The following is a 24,760-nucleotide window of genomic DNA, read 5'->3' as shown; positions in this document are numbered from 1 at the left end:
TAAACGGCAGCCTACTCCACTTTTAAACACCACTCCCTCCTCTTCCTGGGCTGAGACATCATTTGCTTAGATTAAACTCTTAAGCCCAGAGCTAAAATACCCGCCTAAGGGTCCAAGCACAAATATGACAACAAGCATGATTCTGGCAGAGTATATTAGTTTATCCAAAACTGGAAAGTGTCAGTATTTTCTGGAGGGGCAACAGTAATTGGTAGAATGCCTTTTTGCTCCCCCAGATCAAAACCTAATTTGCTGCAGTGCATCAGAATTTAGACAGCTAGCAGGGAACATCTACTCACATCTACTTAATCGCTCTACAGCCTAAATCAAAGTCAGGAAATGGCAGCTCAAATACTGTACATGTCAAACCATTAAGCAGTCTGCCTACGTGCTTTTGATGTTCTGCAAGCTGGACTAGATTATATACGTATCTTCAGGTTTTGGCTCCTTAGAGAATATTCTGTCAGATGCACGTGGGAAACTTATATTTGAACAGTCTAAACAAATGAGCGTCTGGTCTACTGTTAAGAAATAGTTAAAAGAGCTAACAGCAGACAGGGAACACTGTGAAGTGTGTATGCATACCTTGACTGAGCTTAGAATGAGAATCTAAGAATTCTTCAAGTTTTTCTCTTCTGTGTGGAAATAAATGATGGAAGAGAAAAGCAGAGACAGTTTGAAGCCTTTTTAGAAAGAAAAAACAATTTAGCAACACTGTTATCATAGACTGTAACACAGTTACAAACAGCATGAAATATAAGGTTTTTAATAATATTTGGGTAATTAATTACCCAGATTACCATCTCTTCAGTATTTCATGATTATCGAAGAACACTTTCAATTTCCATTCTTAAATAAGTTACTGTGTAAATAAAGTATGCTCAGAGCTCTTGTATGTGGACAGTACTTACATTTAATTACAATTGACCTGGATATGCTTATTGGTGCAAAATACATTAAAATTGTTTACATGAAATCAGCTCAGCTAGCACTAACTCTGGAATCTAAATGCTCACAATAGCACTGACAGTAGCTCAGCTATTTATCTGAACATGCTACTTAAAACGTACTCTGAAACGCAGTAGAAAAGAAATTCAAAGAAACTCTTAAAAAAAAGGGAAGCACAGAAGATCAAAATTCCATAGCAGGTTGGATCAATAAAATATTAAACTGCAGTTCTTAAATGTAAGTACTACACCAAGTAGTAGTCTGGTTGGTCTTAAACGGTGTTAAAGCCCTTTTTTCTAAAGGAGACAATAATAAACATTTTGCCTATTCAATCCAATCAAGACTTAGGCATCGTGCTATAAAAGCAAACATATCTGACACTTCTTCTATAACTTTAGCAGTTGGCTTTCCAGCTCCATGCCCAGCTTTGGTGTCAACGTGGATGAGAAGGGGATTGGTTTGTTTACGGCTTCGGCCCACGACATATTGCAGAGTAGCAATGAACTTCAGCGAATGTAAAGGGACCACACGATCGTCATGGTCTGCTGTGAGGAGCAGCGTAGAGGGATACTGGATGCCATCTTCTTCTGGTAGTTTGACATTGTGGAGTGGAGAGTACCTGAGGAAAGCACACAAATGTTTACGTATTTTTTCCTCGAGACCCAACAAGAAGGTCCTCTCCTACTGAAATTGTCATAGCAGCATTCGATAGCACTCAGTGCTACAATTCTCAGTTGCAAAGGTCAGAATTAAACCACTGGCAAACGATATGTCATAGATCTCTGGCAAACACATGTAAAACAAGTACCTTTATTTAATTGCAATGAGGCCTATGCATACACCTTACAGAAATATCAGAACATCAGGAAGGGGCAATGGGGAAACTTTGGCAAAAACTCTAAAGTTCATTGCAGGATCCACCCTGCTGGGAAAATCAAGACTTTTCCCCAGCACATACGTAGTCCAGGTCTGCATGTGAGTAGCTTTTTTCCATGCAAATTTGGAAACAGTTTCTGATAGTAAGCCACAAGTGCTGTAGGCTTACAAATTTTGATTCGTCTAGTATTTACACCACTTTTGAACATGCATAAGGGAATCCCATGCAGTAAACTGAAAGGAAGCTGTATGTTTTCCTGCTTTAAATGGAAGACTGATTCCTATTTTTTGACCAATGAATATTCTGAGTTACAAAAACTTGTTTTCATTGCAGGAGAATTTGTTTATTTATTTTTTAAACTACTGCAGCATAACATTAAAAATATATCTGCATAAATCAACACAAGATACTCTCAGATTTTAGAAATTAAATGTAATAGTAAGTCACAAAGTATTCCATCTAACCATTTCACACTTCATTTAGACAAAGCTACAGCTAGAAAGAACGTTATATTTCTTAAATCAAGAATAGGATAGTAGTTTTCTTTTTTTTTTCCTATTTCATCACAGGAAATACAAAGAGAATTTTGCTTTACTTTTGAATCAATTTCACGTGTGGATGAGTATTCATACAGTAAACCCAAATTATTTTTAAGAACACATGACAACACTTGAATGTCTAACCCAACAGATTCCTAGCTTTATTTTTTAAGTGGAAATGAGGACATCAGTGAATTTGTAGATGATTTGTTTTGAAAAAAAACTAATAATGGTCAGTATGTAGCAGTCTATTTGCCTTAATTATTTTTTCAGTATCTGTAAGGACAACATCTATGCAACATTATTTATCTTGATACATTTGATAAGCAATTGACAGTTGAACAGGAAACAAAGCAGCTGAAATTTTTCCATCAGGAAATAAGTATTTAATGTATTGTCATTGAAGATGTTTTTAAAATTATGCATTTAGATTTTGTGAGTTAAGTATAATGAATATAACTAGGTACAGAATGACTGCTTTCTACATATGCGTTTCTCCTAATCGCAGAATGAATTTAAAAACTTTGCTTCCACTTCACCTCTTCAAAGTATCTGAATTCACACACGTTCAGGCAAATTTTATTTTAAAATCATTGAGATTATCTGGATCATTTTAAATACTCTTGTTTTGAAAGCTACTAATAAGATGAATTATGAGATCTGTTAATTGTTTTGTGCACTATATTTACAAAAAAGCGTTTGCCACTGAAACCTTAAATTGAACAGCAGGAGGCCTTGAAACAAACAAATTACAATGGGCCCAACTGACTCCAGCATTTGGATATGACTTTTTTTTCTAAACTAAAAAATGTATCTAAACACTATTACATTTCAGACAAGCCAAATTGTTTAGTACATTTGAGGCATTCTCCTGTAATGTTAATCTTCATTACTAAAGGTATCCAAATACAGTAACAGGAGATGAGGTGCCAGAAAAATATTTTAAACTGATGGCACTCTCGGTCATTATTGGCCATACAAATACATTGGCCGTTTCTGTTCGCACACCGTGTCTCCTTGATTTTTTTCTTCTAAATAATCTTTCCAGACCTTCTCAGCAAGAGGCTGAGAACTGAATTAATATCCTGTTGTGGTCTACTGCCATTCAATTCCTACAAATAAAACCCTATCCACACTGTATAATATAATTCATAATGGTGATAGTCTACCTCCCATCGTAAAAAATACGATTTATGTAGTGGTTCACTTGAGTAAATTCTGTTGTTACAGCCAGTTGAATGACCAGTTGAATCAACAGGGTTTTGAAGACAGTTGTTCAAGCAAAGCTGACGTGTAAGGCAATTCTGAACTCCCTAAATCCAGTGTGGGAAAGGATGAAATAATTCTTATCAAAGAAGAAATAAGTCTTCGAATGGCTATTGATCATGACAACCTGAAACTGATGAGCAGAGTTTGCATTTTAGCAACCACAGAAATATTTTAAAGACACTTACTTGCACAGCCATTCAAACTGCTCTTTACAGTCAGAGCAACCATAGTCAGTAGTCCAAGCGTGGCCAATGGTGTACTTGTGGAACTTGAGCATATCCATCACTCCCACTTGGGCAATAACACAACCAAAGAGGTCGGGGCGCTGATTAGCACAGGCAGCTTGGACAGGAAAACAACTCTGTTAGTATTCTTATCTTAAAGAATTAGGCTCAGCAGTGAAAGGTCCACTGCCAAAAAGTTCACGTCAGACCAACTTCTGCATTGCTGTCTTTTATAAATGTGGAGTTTCTTTTCAAAAGAAAAAAAACATAGAACTGTTAAGTCAAAACAAGAAGAGAAGAAATATAGGTTCCCATACAGTATCTGAAGCCAAAGAACTTGAATACAATATAAAACCAATTACACAGAGAAGCCTGCCAGTGTCTATGAAATCAAATAGTCTTTTCAGCAAAACTGAAAGCAAATACACAAATGGATAAATACCTCCCAAAGACGGCATTTTCAAAAGCTACTTCCCTCCTCCAAACATACTGTTCTTAGAAAACTGCCTTCCAAAGATGACACTTACTTTTTAAATGTGAGCTTTCAGATTACTGAAATTGAAGTTTAGTAAGCCATTCACTTTCTAAACTTCTAATAAAAGTGTCAGTAAAGAAAAGGACATTAAGGAGAAAAAACTCCATTTACTGATGAAAGTTTTCCTCTATAATTACTATGTAAATCCATATGAAAAGAGTTCTAATAAAAGCAAATTATTAAAAATCAGAGGAACAACCTCATTTTAATATAGCAAATTAGTTCTTTTTAATGATTTTCATCTTCCTGCTACTGGAATGGGTAATTTCTTTAAGAATAATGCTTGCCTCATATTATAAAAATAACCAGAGTATTTCTCCATCTAGTTCAGTGTTCAGTTTACAAGAGTGACAACTGGCAGATGCTGTGGGAAAAGCTGTAAGAAATAAAGCAAATACTGAGAGATTTCCTGTACATTACCAGCTTTTGCAACTAGTTGGTTAGGTTTACCCTCAGTTAGAGATTATTTGCAGGCATCAAAACAAATATCCTCCATAAATACAACTTTTTCCTTTCTTAATGTTTATTTATCTAGTGTTGTGATAACCTGTAGCAATGAGCTCTTCCATTCCAACTTCTGTTGCTTGATTTAAATTTATTGCCTGAGGATTTTACATATCCCCCTACTTATTGGTAGCATAAGAAATAACATCACTGAGGTTTTCACCAAACTACAATGGATCTCAGAATACCTTTATTAACTCAGAGCTAATCACTGTGCATCCACATCTAGGCACAGTCATTCCCAAATGATTTATCTTCTCATTTTTGTCCACTGTGAAAATGGATTAACTCCTATTCTTTGCTTTCTGCTAAGCAGGCTATTGCTATAACATGACCTTCCTTCCAGCTCAACAAGAACTTTCATGCATAGCCTTGTGCAAGGGACCTTGTAAAAAGCTTCTGAGAATCCTAGAATAACTAGATCACTATTACAAGCACCACATGCTCCCTGACTCCTTCAAGTAGCTTTAAGATTTGCAAGCCGCAACTTCAGCTGGCAAAATTCTTCTCTATGTGCGTCAACTATTATTTATTGGTTTCAATTAGCTCGCCTGTTACAGAAGTCAGTTTTACCGATCTGCAGTTTGTGGACTGCCACTTTAACGATTGGCATTACACTCATCCCCTTCTGTTCCTCAGATATTCAGACTTAGTAGTCTGCAATTTCACACTGGAGTTCACTTCAGATCTTGTGTGTGCACCATCTGGTCCTGGCAAGACGCTGCTTTTCAGTTGATTGATTTATTCCAAACCCTCTTCTGCTGATGCTTCAGCTTGAGTCAGCTCCTCAGAGTATTCCCCACAAAGACAGACTCCGGTGCAGGGAACTCCCTGTGCTCCCCAGGAGGGAACATCAACATAAATGGAGCATTTAGTTGTTCTGCTCTGCCATTATCTTTGTTTAGTGCTCCTTTTATAACTCATGACCCCACAGATTCTCTGGCCAGCTTCTTGCTTTGATGTGCACAGAAGGTTTTTATTGCCAATCTTTTTGTTGTTAGCAATTTGCTCATCAACCTCCTGTGCTCCATCAGTCCCTGTCATTTTACCTCTATCCTCTTTTCTTCATTTCCATGTGATTTCTGCTTTCTGGAAGATGTTATTTTACTTCTGGTCGTCTCTGACGTATAACCACATGACTCTTCCTGGGTCCTTTCTGAGCCATCTCCGTAAGGTATGTATAGTGTCTTAAATAGACGCTGCCTAAAAGGTCTTCACCCTTTTGTCTGTATCTTTTGATCAAGCCCCTCCTTTTAATGTTATTTCCTTTTTTGAACAGAAATGCTGTTCTGGTACGAAAAAAAAAGCCAAAATACCAATCGTAAGATTGAATTTTAGTACCCTTCATTGCAGAGTCTCTTGAAGCACCACCATGTGTTGCTGGGGATTGTATCAGAACTGCTGCTCCTAGCTCTCTGAATTGTTACTTCAGTAAGAAAACACTTATGGAGACTCATCAGTTCCCACGGCACCCCTTTAATTAGCCATAATTACATGCATTGATGAACTGTTACCTCGAACAAGAATTTATTCATGAGTTTTACCCCTCTACATATTGAGCTTTAAAATTTGGTACTAAAATAAGATTTCAGAACCTCAGAACTGTTTGTCCAAGCAAACACGAGAGGTCGAACACTGCATCTGCATGAAGGAGGTTTTCAGCTCACAGCTGTGCTACTCTGCTAAGCTTTGGGATGACACTCTGCAGGACAAGGAAGTCTTGTTTTGCAGCTGAATGAGGCAAGAGCCCAGAGCCCTGCACTCCTCAGAGGCACCTCCTGTTAGTTAAGCCTAAAAAAGAAAGGGTATTTTGGAAGACTGACAGTACTCTTCCTTGTCAGTTTTTTTCTCAATAAATGAAAACTAAGAAAATCTAGCACTGTGTCCTTGCACCTAAAATATCTATTATGTTCTCTAGCATTGCAGGAACAGCTACTGCAAAATTTAGGTTTGCTTTGATGAAAAAACACTTCCGAGTATTTCCTAAATTAACCTAATTTTACCCAGTCAAGAAAAATCCTTATCTAGCTCAGTAAGAGCAATAAAACCCAGCTGGACTGTAATCAGCCTGCAATTGCAACTGAACGTTTCTAACTCTAGACTTTTCACAGCAGAGAGGTTTAGAGTCACGGCACCTGTCTCACACTGGCATGATGTGCACTCTGCAGATGTCACTTGCTTCCCCTAACCAAAACAAGGAGCCAGACTGACTTGTTCAGGCAGAAACACAGATTTTTTGATGACTAAAGCTGGGTAGGATGAATCTCATCCTGAGTGAAGCTGAAGTCCGAGTAAGCTTCTGAAAATACTATTTTAAACTTCCAACATGTTACACAGCATAACTGAATGTTCAGATAAATACTTGTGCTCACATAAAATGGACTTGTGCAAACAAAAATGGTGTGCAAACCATTTTTCCTTTATTATTTTCATCCATTTCTATCAATGTTCTTACTTACAATGCACAAATAGCTCCTGTCATCTGTAACTTAGAAGCATATATGCAGAAAGCAAAAATACAACTTTACATGTATACTCTAGATGTTATTTATTTTTAAAACAATAGATTAAAAAAAAATAAGAAAGCTGGAATAGCCAACATGGCTTGGACCAAAGACTTGTGTAACTCCAGATCTTGCTTCTTAGAGAGGATACCAGCTTACTCAAAACCAAACAAAAATCAATAGAGCCAGTATTCAGCAGCAGATAAATAGGGAGGAGTATAAAAAGCAGAGCATGCAAAGGGTGGTCCTAATAAATCTGCTCATTTTCTGTAAACCAGATGTTTATGAACTTGAAATATGCTTTTTTTCCTTCTCATGAGTAGCTCATCTCTGTCACATGTATTTCATGCTGTTTAAAGAAATCCAAACAAACCTCAACATTATTCCTTTGCACTTCCTTCTCCTTTCAAGACTGAATAAAAACATTTATTTTTCTTCTACCACTTTTAGACACTGTGATATTATCAGAAATAAATTCTGTAGCTCTTTAAATATTAGTTAGACTATGGGATTTTTGTGCAAGTTTTTCTGAGAAAGTTCTTAATTTCCTTGAATTTAAGAACACGGTAGTGTATTATGTGTGAACAAGATGCCTTTGTAACGATGGTATTACATTTACATAATTTGTCAAAAGACTGTGTCTTTTTCAAGTAACCGTACTTGTATTTTGCATTTCATTTTGCATGGTTTTATTTGTGGTCCTGTTTTGACTCTACACAATTAAAGTTCAGTCAAGCAGTCAATGTGCTCCTGTACAGAGACCTTAAATGCAGAACTGTCATGTTTTCATTTTCCCTCTAAGAATTGGAATGCATGACTACAGAAAGACTGAACGAGAAAACTGATGAAGGACTGCAGAACATGGGATTCTGGTTTATGCAACATAACATCCTGATGCTACATAACAGATTTTCTGTTTGTTTTGTTATTGATTCATACTAATCAGCCTTAAGAAATACATTAAAACAACTAACCTTTTTTTTTTTTTTTTAACACATTCTTACTCTCTGATTTTATCATAGGGCTTGCTCCAGCACGTAAGAAAGTAATGGTAAGCATGGCTTTTAACAGTCAGCATTTGTTAGAGACTGCAGAATCCCAATGTTCTTTGGAAATGTCAAATGAAGTGGAACTGAAGTGGAATTTAATGCTTGGTATATATTATTGTGCTGACATTCTGGCAATCCTTGAAGAAGAGGCTCTGATACATTTTACTCTGGTTACTTTGATAAACCCCAGGAAAGCAGCAAACCCAGGCAATATACAAGCAGTTCTTACCAACTAATAGGCCCCCATTTGAGCCTCCATTAATAGTCAACTTCTTTGGAGATGTGTAGCCTTCTTTGATGAGGTATTTGGCAGCACACTGAAAGTCATCAAAGCAATTTTGTTTGTTGGCCAAGATACCACCTAGCACACAAATAAAACAAATCAGTTGATTCCAACACCATAAAATCCATTTAATATCATCTATTCAGAAAACGTGTGCAAAAATACCTGGGAACGGTTCCAGTTTCATGAACATTTTAATAATTGATGCAGGTCAGAAAGACAGCAAAAATGAAAGATTCTTTCAACACAGAGAGCATAAAATGGTTCTGTCAATAACTCTAATGCTTTCAGAAACTCTGAATAATACATACCTATACTATAGAGTGAGTGCCAGGTAACATTCCAAACCAGAAAAATTAAAGCTAAAAGCTTTGTGTTGCAAAATATAAACAAAATGACCACATACGATCCACTTGAGGTTTGATTTAATGGGACTTTAACAGCATTAAACGCAGTGGCAGTTTCTTAAGGGAATAAAACTTCCAATTAGCTTCTATATAAAATAAGGACTTCTAATTTCCTGGGCATAGAATATGTGGCTGGCAATTTACCTTTTTTTCTATTACGTTTTCAAATCCGATGATATATAGCTATGGTCAAATAAGGACTTCACTCTAAAGTAGGTGGAATGAGCTATCATCTGGAGGTGTCTCTATCTCCATTGTCTATCCAATGGTCCCACACACTCTGCTTACCCTGGATGCTTCATTTCTCTGTTGCAAAAGGTCAGGTAAGGAAACTCTAACCTTTAGTCATATAGATCTCCTTGTAGGAGTGGAACCAGTAATTTATTTATTTGAAAACAAACATAATTCTCACATTAACAAGACTGTTGAAGAGACATGTTGGGACAATGAAAAATTCTTTAAAAGTGTGGCAGCAAAGGAGAAATAAACCTTACTAGTCTGCTTAAAGTTCTGATCTGGTGTAAGGTCAGAAGCCTGTCTATACAGTTAAAAAGTCTTCTGTAATTGCTTTTAGAGTTAACAAAGAACAGATGCATATCTAATTTCGCAACTGCAATAAAAGACTTGGGTCAAAATTAAGCAGGAAATAGGTGGACTAAAAAAAGCATTATCATATTAAGATAAATTTTATTAAAACCTATTACAAATCAATCGGCAAATTAAAATTAATGAAGGATACTTCACCTTTGGCAATAATATCCTGCATTTGCAAGCTTATGCAGCTTCTATTTATAAAACCATTACATCTTTAACTCAATTGTGAGGAAATGACCCAGACAAAAAATTACCACAGATGAAATGAAAATAGACAGATGTAATGATCTGGGAATACCATTTTGTTTGATACAAAGTTATTACGGATTGCTCCCAATGCAAACTGTTGCATCATGATATCACTGTTTTGGTCCATTTGCCTAACTGACAACATCTCCAGCAACTTATCCATCAAATTCTTGGGATATTAATAAGGCATCATCACATAATGACTGTATATGTTATACAGCTGAGTGGGACTTTCTCCAGCTTGAAAATCTCCATGCAGAAAATTGTCAACAATCAGACAAGTTGACAGAGGCAATCAAAGGATTTAAACAAGGACTGTACTGCAAAAGTATGGAATAATACATCAAAGGTACTAAAAAAAAGGGAAAGAGATTGACAGGGTTTTCTAGTGAGTGACCTGGCTTCCCTGCAGCATTGAAGGCAGCTTAAAAATGCCTGTATAAGAAGCTGGACCTCCTAAGAATACAGAATGTGTGATATGCCACTGCATTTGAGGAGCTAAAGTTTCTATGAAAACAATCACATTCTCTAAATAAAAAATGAAACCTGGCCTATTCATAAATTGTGCAAAACCAATCTGTTGATGTCTAACATGCAAAGCATTTTGAACTCCAAAGTTCACACCTTCTGTAAGGTTCTGCAAATGGCTAACTTCTTACGAAGTGATACAAAGAATGACTAAGTAGTCAGCAGGTGTGGCCTTGGGGATCTAGAACTGTGGGGTCATGTGCATCTACACATATCATAAGTAGTATGTGAAAGCAAGGCAGATTTCTTGCAAGACTGCCATTTTTGAAACATAGTTCCAGATAAATACCTGGATTTACAGATGCTGTAAGTCTAGGAAATTCATCTTATTTTAAAAAATGTAAGAGCTTTCTTGGAAAAAAATATTGGTTTTGTACAAAACTATTTTAAAGTAGGTTGCAAAAACTCACTGAAAATACACTGGAAATATCAGATAACACTGGACAAGCTACAGGTCATATGAATAAGAAAAAAAACCATAAATATATATATGAATAAGAAAAAAAAAAAAAAGATTTTTCAATGGAATAATTACAAGCCAAAAGGAGATATGAGTACGGAAGAGGGAAAGAAAGATTGTTGTCATCTTCACGGCTAAGCCTGCAGTTTTGTTTCCAGGCTTGGACTGATTTACCTTTGTGCCAGGTCTCTCCATATTCACCACCGCCCCTGATGTTTGCCACTGCTAGAACACCTCCTAGGTGTCGCACAAAAATAAGTCTTGACACACTGAAAAATCAAACAGAGGATTACTTTCAAATTTCCAACTGTTTACATTCCTACCACTTTTACAAAAATACTTTGAGGGAAAGATCTCTCCCAAGATCAATAATGAAACCATGAACAAAGTCCTTCCCTGATAGCAAACCTGAGTAGCCAGGCTTTCTTCAATGGTTTTCCATGGAAATGAAACCGCCTCTCAAAAGGAACCCGCTCTGTTCCTTTAGTTCTGCACTTTGAGGAGAGCAGCCAGTGGTTCTGCCTTGAAGACAACCCTCCAAGACACGTCACCATTTTTTGATCATCTTTGAACCCTCCAGTGTGGGGACAAAAGCTGTCTGGTACCACTGGAGCCCCATGGCTTTCTAACTGTTCCTCAGTGGTGGGCCCTTCGCTTTTTCAGGGTTTAGCCCAAATGAAGAAAGCAAAGAATTAAGACTTACTATCAGCACATGACCTTTGCTTATGGGTTGGTATTTTCAGCTTCTGCTTAACACTTTTTCTTTGACTTTTATAAAATTGTGTTTGCAAAGAAAAGTTCTGCAGGATCTGCAGTCAAGTTCTGGTCAATCCCCTTCTGTCATTATTTTCTATACTTGCATTGTTAAATGCATAACAAATCGTAAAACATGAAATTACAGTTTTGCCTTCCCTGATACCTTTCCAACCAGTCTGAAAGCTAAAGTAACATTAATTTTTAAAAGATGTTAAACTGCAAAAGTACCAAAGTGATTACTATATTTTTAAAAGGGATTGAAGTAATTTAGATTATATTTAACAATTAAGAAGAAAAATAGATCTCTGATCTGTTGAGGCAGTAGCTTAACATAGCAAAAGCTCCAGATGGCAAACCATGAATATGCCAAAGAGAACAGTAATATATTCAAACTTAATCCCAACATTTTTTTTTCCCTAGTAGATTAAAATTTCTTATCTTCTTGAAATCTTTGCCCTCACAAGAAACCATTGCCTGCAAAAATTAATCCTATTCAATGACAAGAGCAAGGGTTGGGCCTTCTTATTTTTAAGTCCCCCTACTGCTTATCAGAAACGTCCTGAAAGACAGTCTTACAGTGTTTCACACATGGATGTAGTATCAAAATAAGTAAATTTTTCATACCTCCCAAAGCAGTTATCTACGTACTGGCAGTGGTCTTGACAATATATACCAAGGATTAAGAAAACAAAGAGGTAAGCAAAAGGATGACTGATAAGAGATTTTTGTACTTTCATAACCCAAAGGAAAAACTTTCAGCCTGGGCTGGTTATCTGTGGCCATCAGATGGCTCAGGAGGCATGAATTCTCTCTGCTTCTGGAAAGATCAATTCTTAAGTCCATCACTGTGAATCACATTTTTCCTTAGATCACTGGGACATGCTGATCAGATGTAAGATTTATATTCTTTAAGCATATTGTGCAAAGGTCAGAGAGCATTTTTCTGTCCAGCTCCAGGATAACAGATTTCTGCAAGTTGATACATTGCTAATGTGGATGTGGAGTAGCCGGACAGTAGCCTAACCCATGAGATGGCCTCTTCATTTTCGGTATGCTAAAACCACAAAACCTCCCAGAATATTCTGCACTACTTTTTCTTGTCTCTGTCTCAAACAAAATCAACAGAAATTTTGGTCCAACTTACTTGGTCTTCTAATAATCAAAGGTAAAAGAACAGGAGTTGAAGGTAAGGAATGAATTTGTCATGCAAATATATTGCCTGCGAATATTTAAGAAACAAAACATGCCAGAACCGAGTCCATCCTTTCCCATCTTCTGAAAGAAACTGCGCCTATCTGAGAAATCAGCACATCTAACCAACAAAGAATCTGAGCAACGCAAAACCAAATTCCTGAGTACATCCTGTACACAGACTCCTCTAGCAGAGATGCTAACCTGAAGGTAATTTGCAGAGGGGCCTCAGTGACTTGTGATCTCATAAGATACTTCATTTCAGAAGAGCTCCTAATGCAACCAGTCACTCTTATTATAGGAAGGTAGTCCCCACTTCCCCGAGCAAATGCTCTTTCTGTCACACAGATCCTCAATAGGATGAATTCCAGGGTTTGGGAACAATCATTATATTGCCAAAGTAAGGCTTAGTACATCTGTGTTCAATCTCAGCAATACTACTGTGATTTAGGCACTTCTGATAATATTACTGCCATACCCCACACATACATATCTGCTAACGTCATTGCAAATAATAATTAATACTCACTTGGGTATAGTTAGCGGTAAAGTGAGTCAGGAGTCTTAACTTGACCAATGCTTTTAGGGGGATGTGCCTAGAGCTTATAATAAGCTTTGTCAAAGCAGCTTTTAAATTCAAGGAATCAGGTTTTATTAGTATATAATCAGGACTCACTAACTTTAAAGAAAGTGAAAATCCAAAGCAATCAGCACAAAAATAATTTTCCAAGCAAACCCTGCTATTGCCTCCTGTGTTACTCCAGGTAGGTTCTTGCTTCCAGATTCAATTTCAAGTCAACTTGCTGCTTGAGTCACAGCAAACTGCCCAGTAGCCCTGGATGTCCAGAAAACACCTCGTTACATGGCTCCCTGTCCTTCCTAACAGTCTCTATAGCCTTTCTCTCATCAGCACTGTTTGTCTTCTGGAAGCAGGGTAAAGAAAAAGTGAAGGAAAGACTGACAAGGTCAGTGGAGGGAGGAGAGGGTAGTTCTTTCTCTGGAGAGCTCCCTCCTATCCCTGTTACTCTTTTTTAAGAAGCATTAAAAAAAAAAAAAAAAAGTACTTTTTGCAGTACAGAACAAAACAAGGAGCTGTGCTTCAAGGAACAAGAATGCTTTCCCAGAATTAATGATGTGCTCTTGGGTATTACAGCTGATTGCTACATATTCATTCTTTGGAAGAATGCAGTCTGATGCACTGGTGGTAGGGAGAATATCCTGTATCACTTGACTTTGTTGCTTTCTTGGCTTTTGTGAAGCTGGAGGGAGTGGTAACAGAGGAGTCATCTTGAACGCTGCACTGGTCTATGCTGTGTTGCTCGAACTTTTTGTGGGCTTACAGACTTCCCCTGCACTCTTTTCTTAAAAGCTTGCTCAAATCTGGCCCTGTAGCAGTGAAATAAAATTTCAGTCTGCTTCACAGTCAGTTGTATTTCTGGATACATTAGAAATTGCTTCTACTCCACCTACAGAGGTACATACAGAACAGCACAGAGAAACATGTTGATTCCTGCAGTGTAATTAGCAGAACCTGTGGCATTATTGGTGGGTTTGCAATACCATTTCCGCAGCAGCTCTGCGAAGCCACAAGTGCCAATTCCATCAATTTTAACTTGCTCTTGCTGTGCAAGCTGTATAATTAATGACAGCGCTCTAGCGTGCACCATATTAGAAATGCTACCAAATACAGCCCTTCAGTCCAGGAGAACATAAAAGATGCATGCTTGTATTCAAAAATAAAACACTGCTGTAACTGACTTCATGACTTTAGCCTCGTAGTTATTTTTGGATCCTCTAACTTGTTGATTTGTTTCTCTTACTTTCAGGGGGAAAAAAAAGTGTATGTGTCTTAGAGAATAAGTGAAAAGCAGTATCTGTTTCTGAATAGAGCAAAAATGAGTTTTCCAAGCTCAAGAGCTGGCTCATGTTAATGGGTGTGTTTTGTGAAAATTTACAGGAGCCTTAAGTTCAAATAAAAATCAAGAATATTTACCCACAAACATAACGTTTTATTGTTGGTAGTGTTTGATAAGTAGGCTGCTATTCAGTTGCATTGCCATAACTATCTCGGCTCAGCATCAGATCAACTCAGTGGCAGGCCTCAGCCTTGACCATATTGTGGCTTTTTTCTAGCACTTGTGCCTGAGTTCATCTACAAAAAAAAGACAGTGGTGTAGGCTGTGGTGGGAACAGCACTTCCAGCTAGGAGGTGCTCCTGACTACTGCAGTACATAGTAACATGGACACAGTCACGTTACTTGAATCCCCCAAGTAAATGGGGAGCTAGAAACCTTTCCGGCATAGGTTCTCTATCACAATTTTTTCCCTGATCTTGTCTGCTTACTTTTGGAACATGCTTCCTCATCAAGTATGCAATTTTGAGTTTATTAAAGGTAAAGATGCATTCCAAGGCTTTGGCTTATTTTTCTTTTAGAAAGAAATGTTGAGAAGGGGTGCTGTTATGGGGAGAGAATAAGGAGGGAGGTGCAGCACATCTGTGTTTTCTTTACACTGTTAGTGGAATAACGCATGTTGATCTGGAGGTGACTGATAGTTCATGGTGTATTTAGTTTTAAGGGACTGCTACAGGTTCATATTCTTATTTAATCAACTGTATAATAGGAGTACAGTTTCATGGGGCTCAGGAAGACCTAGATCACTGGACTCCTGTGAGTCAATTCTTAACTTGCCAAAATGGCAGAAAACAACCCATTCTTTTTGTTAGGAGAGTTTTCTGCCATCCTTGTGAGGGAAACGAGCAAAGCTTCCAGCAAGCATCAGGGCTAATGGAAGGGAGACAGAACAGTGTACTGTGAGATACTTTCTCCTGCTTTTGCCAGCAACTAGCTCATGTCTGCTCTGCAGTATGTGAAGTTTTAACCCAAATCAATAAATACATTATATTTACTTTAGAAAAGAAAACATGGTAGGTTTTATCACAGTTTTCAGCATCTACAATAAACTGTAATAAATCAATGCTCAAGTCTAATCTACAAAGGAATTTAAAACCAATTCTGGTTATATAATTGTGTCTCACAAGAACTACAGGAAATTAAAAATGCAGTTTTACAAGGTGTATAAAAAACTTCCAAACAATCACAGACTGCAAGATGTGAGGTCCATTCTTACCCAAGGTGTTTGCTATAGAGGACCAGAATTTGTAAATGCTATTTAGAAGTACAGTCACAGTGACCTGGAAGAGCAAGCAGTACAAAGGATTTCTTGAAATGTGCTAACTCTAAAGCAAGACTGGTAGCACACAAATTTAATAGGATAGTTTAATAATACATTACTTTTGTGTTAGTGAGCTGCTCTTCTACTGTCTGAAAAACTACTCTCCATTCAGTCCTCTGCATTTCTGTTTACCTCTTACCTAGGAGCATTTGTCATGTATTAAAAGCTCTAAGACAATGAGTGCCACTTTTGCTAAGTCTATTCAAATTCCCTTGCTTGGGAAATAAGTTTTTTCTTTAAAGAGATGATCTATTCAATAAAGCTTATGGCTTTTGAAGGCTACAAATCCTGTTTCACAAACAGCATTTTTGGTTTACAATGCATTGCTTTGCATATGCAGAGCCTGTACCATACAAACCTTGAGACACAATCATCTTTTCTCTTTCCTGATTATAAAGGAACACAGTATGATTTTGCTTCTGACAATTTCATCAGAAGTATAATATGAAAATACAACTATTTTCATAATTTGCATTAAATACATATTTTCTTTAATATTTAGTCATAAGCGATGGTATAAATTGATAAAAGGAAAATTCCTATGTTATTAGTTCAGCAGAAGCCTCAATAATGTGTTTAATTCATTATGTCCATTTGCTTTTCTGTTAGTGACAAAGCAGGAAGAGGTTAAGCTATAATCTAGAGTAGGGTGCCTGCTGTAAACCTCTGAAAAGCATGGCACTTCTCCAGTCTGACACAAATTTCTTCTGTGACCCTGAGCAACTCCCTTGAATTCAGAACTAGCAAAGCAGATAAACGCTGCCTGAACACCGATGTACAGTCCTTGTGGCCCCATCCTACTTTTCAGGGACCTGAAATCCTTAACTCTGTCAGATCCGTAATCCATCCACAGACCTGTCTGACAGTCATTAACATCATGTACTTTAGAAGAAGGCATAAGTTATCCTGCTTACCTGTAGCTTGGTGTAATTGATATGTTGAAGCCTCCATATCCATACAAGAAGGCAGGATGAGAACCATCCAACTTAATTCCTTTCTTGTGAATAATAAACATTGGGATCTTAGTACCATCTTTACTAGGGTAGAAAACCTAAGACAAGACGAGAAGAAATGTGAAATGCTGTTATTGTTGTATGTCTATGTAACTGCCGCAAACAAGTAGAGGTTATTCCTTCCATGCTGGGTAAAACTTCCTCAGCAACCTGCACCAATTGCTACAGCCTTTTCCCTCACATTTTATACTCAACCTGGTCAGGTTAAGTAATGGCCATCACCAGCTTGGTTATTTAACAGCTCTGGAAAATATCAAAATGAGACAATACAAAGGGTACAGTTGTATTGTTTTTACACATCCTATACCCTGACTGAGCTGGCAAGGAGAATGAACAGAATTAAAATGAGATTTTTAACCAAAAATTTTAATTTCTAAATTGTTTTCACTTTTAAAGATTCAAAATTTCTGACACTAGAGAATAGTGTACAGAGAAGAAAACTCACGGTAGGGTAGTGACTTAGGAAGACCCAACTAAATGTTACACCGCTTTGGATAACAAAGAGCTATGTGACTCCCAGACAAATATGTTAAAACTCCCTGAAGACTTGTTCTTGTACTGCTAAAATCAGATAATTATTTTATTGCAGTCTGCGCAGTGGTCTTTGCTTGTAAAAACATAAATTTAATCAGAAGCAGAAGGTGATCCAGCAAACATGGATCAAGCACTGGCCAGTCTTTCCAAGCTGTCTCAACAACCACTTCACCTCATCATGGTGGTAACACAACCCATGGCAGATACTTCTGTAATATTTGGCGTATTTCCCAGCAGTTAGAGCCAGGAGTGCTAGTACTGCAGAGCCCCCAAAACCATACGTCGAGACAACCAGCTATCTGCTGGTTTTCAGGAAACCAACTCCCAAAATACCAAGCATCCACACATAGCATATGCTTTCACATACGCCGTTCTACTACTGTCACAGCACTGTAGTAAGATAAAAGCTCAATTCCATGTACAGAAATATCCACTGCAAACGCTTAGCATAATTCCCATGTCTTGTTGTGTTGATGCATGTATCTGCGTGCATGTTCTAATTTAGGATCCAGCACATCTCATTTTGACAGTCAACAAAATGTGGGTGTGAATGGAGCTCACTGCTCATCCTCAAGTTCTGTTTGACTGCTTTTCATTGCTTTCGTTTTGGTGTCAGTATTTGCAGCTTCTAGTCTAACCAGAACATAGAAGTAACAGAGGATTACATTCTTACTTCATTGCAAATTTACAGCCTCTGTGATTTTAAAGGAAACAGACCTATCGTGTTTTACAAAGCATACATGATCAACGGGATCTACTTGTGTAACTAACGAACCCCAACAGTAATATGATCCTGTGCAACACATTTATTCTGAGCACTGCCTGTAATGTGAAACACGGAAATCCACATCGCATGGCCAAAAAAAAAGCACATTTAATTTTAATTTGATCATGGCTAAGGAAATGTGAGAAATTTCAAATGAAACTATTTCTATGTCTGAAGGCTTCACCAAATCATTTAGGATTATTCTAGGTGAAATTCAGTATTTTAGTTCTCATTAGATGGAAACATTCAGAACAAAAAGCTGAAGGCATTTTCACACAGATTTCCAGCTACTGCCACAAACATATCTTTCCTAAAGTGGTCATCAGAACTCACTACAGGAGACAACATTTTAAGTATTTAGCTGGATGCTACAGACAAACTGAACACTACAACCAAATAAAACAGCTGATGGACAAGAGAACTGTTGAGGCAGAGATGAGGCTTTCCGGAGACTCCTCTCTGAAATGCTATCCATCAGCTCCAGTTCTTGCTGACAATTTACACAAAATGAGCACCTGGCCCTCCTGTGTTTCCAGTAACACTCAATGTTGTTGGCCAGTCATTGCCTGATGATTAAAGGATACCACTAATTTTCCTGTTTCTGTCTGACCAAGAGACTTTTTTTTTTTTCTTTAAACAACTCTGAAAACTGACTTCAGCAGGGCTTTTATCGTCATCAGGTAAGGTTAAATAACATACCATTAAATGAAAACTCAACAAAAAAGATGCATGCCAAGGTGACATTTGCAATTTAAGAGTTTTCATTCCTATCTTTGCTAAAATAATGATTACGTCTCCCGCCAAGATGAACAAATGGGAGGGGGAAAAAATCAATTCAGTGAGACACCGAGATATACGAAGCTATTTAAGCTTCTCCAAATAGACTATTTTCAACAACTGATTCAATCTCACCTTTAAATTAGGTGTTATCTCTGAAGCAAGTCCAACGGTTTATTCATGTAGCCAATAAAGGGACGTGCTTCTATCTCAAAGATTAAGGTAAACTGGAAAGGGCAAGCCCTAAAGAATTTCCCATGATGACATTTCATGCCTAATTTTAGAAGATGACAGCTTTTACAAGAGTAAATGCTCATAAGAGGGTACTAGTGTTTTCTGCTTTATCACAGTCAGGAGCGATCCACTTGTGCTGGCCACATTATATTACTCATTGCTCACATATTTTCAAATAAAGACTCTCATTTCACTACAGCACATACAGAAAGCAAAGCCATATCCCTATCTGTCACACGGCAGAGGGGTCTCTGTGCCAGAAAGAATCACTCTCAATTCAGCCACTGGAACCAGAAGCATTAATTTAGAGCCCTTATTCTTATTAGTACGATCCAGAGAGAAAGCAACGCTGCTTGCACAGCTACATTACTACAGAGTAGGTGAGGATTAAACTACAAACAAAAATCCTTGTCATTCTTCTTTAGTACATACATACATATATATATATTTAAAAAAACCTTTAGCATTTGAAAACAACGTATGCACGATTTCCATCTAAAAAAAGACACTGGAAGTTTAACTCTGCAGAGTAAGGTCTACAAGTAAATGTAGTTAACAGCTGTGTGACACAATTTGTAACTTACTGGTTAAATAGGATAAAAAATGTTCTGTACCTTTACTCCTGTGAAGGTCTTTGCCCTCCTAACTATTGCTTGTTTTAAAATGCAGAATTTGTTATGTGATCTTTACTTAGGAAATAGGAAAACCACCACCCAGTATCATAGTCACAGACCTAAATTCAGAAAGATGCTAAGTTTATCCATTTCTTCCTTTGCATTGACAACAAGTATCCTCTCCTTCAAACAGTAGTTTAGCTTCTGAAAAGTTAACAGGGTTTGAAAGAGTAGGTTGAAAACTAAGGTTTTCCTTTTATTTTTCTATTAAGATAATACAAACAGATATCGAGACTTACACACTGAATTAAAAATAATTTTGGCAGCCATCCACTATGTGCTTCTCCTGTGAGTAAGTATGAAATCAATATCTTTTTATACCAAAGGAAGTGATATGATCATCACAACAAACAAAATGAATCTGCCCGAATACTCGCACTGCATCACACAGCTAAAAGTACTTTAAGCTGCTGAAATTAAATACAAACTTCCACTTTTAAGAACAAAGAGTCAGCAATTTGCAAATATTCAGTTTCACTTTGTCTCACTTTAAAAAATCTTTTGTCCATCTACAGAATAGAGATGGAAGGGCGAATGTAATCACAGTTGTTCAAGAAAAAAAGGGCACGTACACCTGAAATCCCTTTACTTTTATAAAGTTGAAAATCATCCTAAGCAAAAAAACTCGCCCCCCAAACTTGTACAGGTTTTAAATTAACCTTGTAAAGGTAAGACTCAACACAGGTTTTGAAATATTGCCGTGAAACACAAAATAATTTAAAAAATCTTATCCAGATAGGTCTAATGTGTATATTATAAGCTGCAAACAATATCTGAATGTCTAGAAACATTTTAATTGTTCTGCCTCAGTAATTAATAGGAAAGAGAATTAAAATCCAATTAAGAAGTGATTAGTTAGGCTTTTCATAAAAAATTATTCCTTGCATATACATGAATTTTACATATGAAAAGAAACTTTGACTTCTGGGATTTGCAAACACCCTTTAAATCACAGTAGGCTAATCATTCTTAGAAAGACACTAGTGATTCTAAAAATGTCTCTCTCAACCTGTCTTTCAAGATTAGTTGCCACATACCACAGTTATCAATTCTTTCCATGTCTGTGTGTGCTTGATCCAAACCAGGTAAGATTTGTCACTGCACTGACATTCATTGTGCTAAAATGCCAAAGAATTTTACGAGAACTAAGGCGGCATACAAATCCTGAGTGAACAGTCCTTATTAAAATCGTGTGTTCTGTAATTTAAGTATGGGAATAACAAGACAATGCCTTCAAAATGACTTTTGTTCCCATGTCTTCTACTACAGTTTTACTGAAATAATTCATTTTCTTTTGAAACAAATACAGCACGTAGCAGTCTTGTGAAATTTAGCTGTTTTGTGCTGCTAGATAGGAATGTCTGCCCTTTCAGAGGGCTGCTGTGACTCCACTTGTGGCCACCATGAAGGCATACGCAGTGCTAAGGAAGCCCAGGACTACACAGATGGTGGCATCAGGGTGTTTGAGCCTGTATTTAGGTACGCAGCACCCAAGGCTGAGCGATGCTGTGTAGCAACACCTCCCACTGACAAACCCTCACAGCTGCTACTCAGCACCTCAGGGAGGCAAATCACAAAGGCTGCCTTCACACCAGCAAGTCTGAAAACATCAGCACCAGCAGGCAGGGGGAGAATCTTCTCCTTGCTCGAGATGCCAGGGCAGGAATCTCAGATTCCCACAGAACCAGTCTGCACCCCAGTCTGGACCCACACTTGAAGTCCAGTGGCCCAGTGGACAGCTCTGGCAGCCAGCTAGCGGCAAGCTTTAAGAGAAGCTATTGCTAGCCACCGTTTTGTGTTCTCATGTACACAGGATGAGCCAGAAGTCAGGAGAATTAACAGGGAGCTACTACCACTACAAAGCAAATCCACAGCATCTGAGGCTTCCCTTCTTCCAAGGGGAATCCTCATCAATCTTCTTTAAGTCCCTTAAATTAGCTTTGAAGCAATTCTCTGCTGGTTGCAAAACTTAATACAGAACTGGACAGGGGCCAAAGTAACTCAGTGCTGCCAGAATTAATGCAGGTAAAACCCAGGAAGAAGAGCACTCGCTAAAGACATTTGCAAAAGCACTATGAAAATAATCAAGAAACCTTTCAGGAGAAATTGTTTCACTACCCACCCGCTGGGACAAAAAGCAGCCTCACGCTGACAGAGGCGAAGTGCCAGGAGATGGTCTTTTAGAAGAAATGCCTTCTTGCTAAGTTCAGCTGCCTAGCTGCAAATGACTGCAGGGAGGTAGCTCACAGGGTGGTGGTGGGGAAAGGCAAGAAAAAAATGCAGTCAAAAGTTCAGAAATCTTGCAGGGCAGGCATGGCAGAAAATGTTTTTAAATCACATTTTTCTTGATTAGTTCAGAGGCAGCATTCCTATTACATAAACCCTTAGTGGTGAATTGGATTCAAGGAATCCCCTCTACTCCACTTCTGCAACCTGACTGACTTGTTTGCTTCTCTTTCAATGTTAATCTTTGCTCCTTTCAAGGTGATCTTAGGGCTCCCTACAACAGAGCAATTAGCATCTGCCACGTACAGCTATTCCTTTTCTTTCTCAATTTGCTGTGAAGAAAACTGAGCGTACAGTGGAGACATATCAGGTCAATATACTTTACCTTTAAGTTAGATATATATGGCAGTCTCATTAAACAGAAAAACTTCCTACAGGCCTACAAAAGTTATGGTCTCTTTCCTTCATTACCTCTGTACTCAAGGTATTCAAGAAATGTATTACTGTGTGAAGTAGTACAGCATGAAGTAAGTAAAAGGATGTCTCAGTGGAAGTAACACACAAACATATAAGTAACAAGCTGCAGGCTAGTGCAATTTCTTTTATTAAATCAAGATTTACTTCATTGAGAAATCTGCTCTGACAGGAGACAATTCACTGTAACACCATGTAGGCATTTGAAAGCAAACATCATTTGTCTGTACTATGCTGGAAATTCAGGTTGTAATGATAAATACTTTTATTCTTCATGTGTAGAGGCAACTTACCCTGGGGTAAGCAAGTGAGAGAACTTACGTTATGTAGGTTATTCCACAATAACTATTCTGATTTATGGTTTTATACCATGATAGAAACACACACCTAATTGGATTTGCTGAGAAAGAGGTACATTCATGCAAATAGTAACCAGCTAATTCAGCTTTTCCCGATTCTATTTTGTTCAGAATTTGCTTGGTTCTCTCAACACAGCTCTGCTCTTGCAGGCTTCAAAAAGATAACCCAAACCTTGTTGTTTCTTCTTCCTAATGCAAGGGCATCTAGAGTATTCAAAGTATTAAAATTTTGCCCATAAACTTGTTTCCAGAAGTTCTTGCACAGAACAAATTAAATCTCGACACTGGTGATGTCAAATACCCCGCTTGTGTCAAAGCCCCCCAGAGGACCCTCACTTGAACTGCCAAGAAGCTTGATTTATGACTTCCAATAGCTGGATAATTTCAGTGATCTGCTCTTTCTTCCTTAGAAAATAATATCCTGTTCAGAGATGTCACTGGCTACCCCAAAACAGAGGCACTGTAAATCACCCCACACCTACAGAAGCTCTGCATGTGGCTAGTGCAGTATTGAAAAAATAGGTGATACTCTTCATTTCTACTCTTTGGTTTGAAAACAAACAGGGATCACCTACACTAGATAATGCACGTTACAGAATCCTCAAGAACTTATGGAAAAACAGGTCACTGAAAAGTACAGTGAAACATTTCTACATGAGGTTTCTCAAAGTATAGCTAAAAATTTAGTATCTGAGATTTAAGCTTGAATTTGAAGTTCCCCATTCGTATCCCTACATGCTTAAATCAAACAAAAGGGCAGCAGAAGGAAAAAACAAACAAACAAAAAAAAACAACTTGACAATGGTCAAGGATAAATTAGTCCTACAAAATACCCAGGCTGCCAGTTTAGAAAATAATTCTAAAGATCAGATCCTGTTGATTTCAACAACTGTGTCTTGGTGCCCACCTCCTCACTTTCGGAGATGGTACACTTCAGGTTCATCTACTGTTTTCAGATTTTCAATACTCATTCTATGATGAAGAAAAAATCACCCAGTGAGTAGCAGGAAGCAGAAAAGAATGATAGGAATGAGTTTGTGATACTGCTGTAACAACGGGGAAAAAATACACTAAAAGAGTATAACACAACCCTGCAAAAATTTCACTTTATGAAGCAACTTCCAGACACCAACAAATGAAAGGAAAGTGTTAGGGATATTCCTATTGGTAAAAGATTCTCCGATTTCAGGTATTGCACCATTATATATTTTGAACCTTTTCTGTATGTTATCTATTTTAAGGCGTTACCAGTGATCGCTGTGCATTAGTACTTTCAAAAGTAATTGATAAACTGTCTGAAAAGCAAGCAGATATCATTCATCTGCACAGTCTGAAAACTAGCTGTTATGAAAAATGATGATGCTTCTAGGAGGCTTCCCTTATCCCATAAATTCTGGGACATGTCTCAAGGACAGAGCAGAAATAATTAATCTAAGGAAAGATGATATTCTATTGGTACCTCCGGGCACTGTTGCTAAAATCAAATCAATTGCTAAATGAAGATGCAAACTAGATTACCCTTAATAAAACTTTGTACTGATGAATTTGCACC

General features: G+C 37.6%; 1 protein-coding gene across 1 annotated transcript in view; it reads right to left on the bottom strand.

The window, feature by feature from the left end:
* Window positions 1–670: 670 nt before the first annotated feature.
* PREP (prolyl endopeptidase) overlaps window positions 671–24,760 on the bottom strand; it is a 104,407-nt gene continuing 80,317 nt past the window's right edge. The window contains exons 11-15 of the mRNA XM_035321267.1: window positions 17,066–17,202; window positions 11,145–11,239; window positions 8,679–8,810; window positions 3,819–3,975; window positions 671–1,567 (exon numbers count right to left, since the gene is read on the bottom strand). Coding sequence (XP_035177158.1) covers window positions 1,273–1,567; window positions 3,819–3,975; window positions 8,679–8,810; window positions 11,145–11,239; window positions 17,066–17,202 — 816 coding nt within the window. The 3' untranslated portion in view covers window positions 671–1,272. The remainder of the gene's footprint in view (window positions 1,568–3,818; window positions 3,976–8,678; window positions 8,811–11,144; window positions 11,240–17,065; window positions 17,203–24,760) is intronic.

The sequence above is a fragment of the Oxyura jamaicensis genome, chromosome 3 (assembly GCF_011077185.1).
Source record: "Oxyura jamaicensis isolate SHBP4307 breed ruddy duck chromosome 3, BPBGC_Ojam_1.0, whole genome shotgun sequence".
Lineage (NCBI taxonomy): Eukaryota > Metazoa > Chordata > Aves > Anseriformes > Anatidae > Oxyura > Oxyura jamaicensis.
This window is presented reverse-complemented; position numbering and strand designations above follow the sequence as displayed.